Source organism: Plasmodium cynomolgi, assembly GCF_000321355.1.
Source record: "Plasmodium cynomolgi strain B DNA, scaffold: 0457, whole genome shotgun sequence".
Lineage (NCBI taxonomy): Eukaryota > Apicomplexa > Aconoidasida > Haemosporida > Plasmodiidae > Plasmodium > Plasmodium cynomolgi.
In genome coordinates, this window is record NW_004192905.1 from 1 (window position 1) to 2,104 (window position 2,104).

Consider the following 2,104-nt stretch of genomic DNA (forward strand, 5'->3'; position numbering starts at 1 on the left):
TTAATCATTACAAAAGAGGTATAAATTTTTACTTTTCTATTCCATATAAAATTGTAAAATTTTGTGATTTTTCTTACATTTAAAATATTAGCTTTATATTTTTTGATAATATACATAGAAATTATTGCATGAATCGGAATTGTCAAAAATGTTTAATCTCGCGATGTTCAAGATATGCAAATCCGTTGGTCTTTTCTTCCTTCTTTTATGGATTGCGTTGTTGGTAAGATTAAGCGATTTTAATTATCGAAAAAAGAAGAATACTTTTACGGTATAAGGAAGTAACTGTTTTAAACATACATAAAAGTACTTATTTTTATTTATCATAATACCCCTTCTTTTATTTTTGCAGAATAATATTAGCATTCCACATGGTAATGCAGCGCTGAAGTCAAATGTGGATGTATTCGCAAGACAATTATCGGCGCTATCGGAAATCGTGAATCATTATTGTCCAAAAACTCAACTACAGGGTAGCAATAATAAAAATCCCGCAGTCCAGAAATATGTTTCTGAAATATATTCAGAATTAAACGATTTAAAAGTAATAAAACGTTGTGTTAATATGACATTCTTGTTTAGAGATGATATAAGTACTGATCTTAGCAGATATAATTCGTTTCTTACCCTATTATATAATGATATGGAAAGAAAATTATCAAAAAACTTAGCTTTAATAGCCGATAGATATAGGTTTCCGAAGGAAGATAAAGAGAAATTGTGGAAAGAATGCAAAGAAGGAATTGAAAAAGAATTTAAAGAAGTAAACGATTATTATAATAGTATTTGTAAGGATTATGAGAATACTTTGATAATACCGGGTTTTCTTTTTAACATAAAATTGGAAAAATATATTAAATTGTGGAAAAAAGTTGCATATCGAAATGAAAGAAAATGGATTGACACTTTTGAGAGGAGAATAAGTAAATATTACAAGAGCAAAGTAAAAATTTGATAAATAGCATTAAACAAATGAAAATAATACTAAAAATAATAAATTAAAATATTTTCTAAAAATCATAAATAATTACGTTTAATTGACTATAAAGTGTAAAACACTATGCACATATTAATTCGGAAAGTTCCATAATTTACTTAAAGGAAACAATATAAAATAAAATTCCTTCTATCTTTTCCAACGAAAAGATGGCATAAGATTGATCAAGAATTTTTGTTATCTTATATATGTTGTACATCATTTTTTCGATAACATACTGTCATATTATATTTCTTATCATTTTTGTTAGTACCATAAAAATATTGACCCTCTGTATCGCCTTATTTTGTCCATTTAATGTATTTCAATTTTTCGAATTGTCCTCTTCATTTTTGTTAGTACTATAAAAATATTGGCCCTCTGTATCACCCTATTTTGTCCATTTAATATATTTCAATTTTTCGAATTGTCCTCTTCATTTTTGTCTTTATTGCGTATGATATCTCTCTTTCCTTTTAATCATTAATGCAACAAAACCTTTAAGGAAGAAATCATTACATTTTTTATGTATCTTCTTTAATAACACAAATTTGTGCCTTTTTATGAACATATGATATATTTGACAAAGAACTTGATCCTTTACACAAAAATTAAATGCATCCTCAGTTCAAATTTGTCGAACGGTGAAGAACGATCCCTTTTGTGTCAAATCTCTACTCGCACGCTTTTATAATATTTTTTTGCCCTCCATTCAAATACGAAATGTAGCATTTCTGTTTAAACGTTAAAAACAAATTCATAAAATCATGCTAAATAGAGAAAATCAAATTATTATATTGTGGCTAATGTTTCGTGATAATATACGGCTCTTTAGAAGTATAGAATTTTATCTTTTTCAAAAACAATACCTGACACGACACTGTAAGTATGAACGATAATGTACAATAGATCAATTAGCAGTAAGTGCCTTTCATTACCATATTTCAGAACTAAATGTCAATTCTTAAATCTAAAGACTTTAAAATAAAAAAATGATAAAGAAATTATTTCATACAATATTTTTGCATAAGCGTCACATAACATGTATTATTCCCTTATATATAATTCCGACATATTATTCTTCTCCCTAATTGTAACATGTGCATTTTTACAATTTAGTATAATATT

General features: G+C 26.3%; 1 protein-coding gene across 1 annotated transcript; it reads left to right on the top strand.

Annotated features, from left to right (window-relative positions):
- Positions 1-148: 148 nt before the first annotated feature.
- Positions 149-955, top strand: PCYB_004200 (RAD protein; the record flags this gene model as incomplete). Its single annotated transcript, XM_004227841.1, has 2 exons — positions 149-271; positions 353-955. 2 exons carry the CDS (start codon positions 149-151, stop codon positions 953-955), a joined length of 726 nt encoding a protein of 241 aa, XP_004227889.1.
- Between the last annotated feature and the right edge of the window lie 1,149 nt (positions 956-2,104).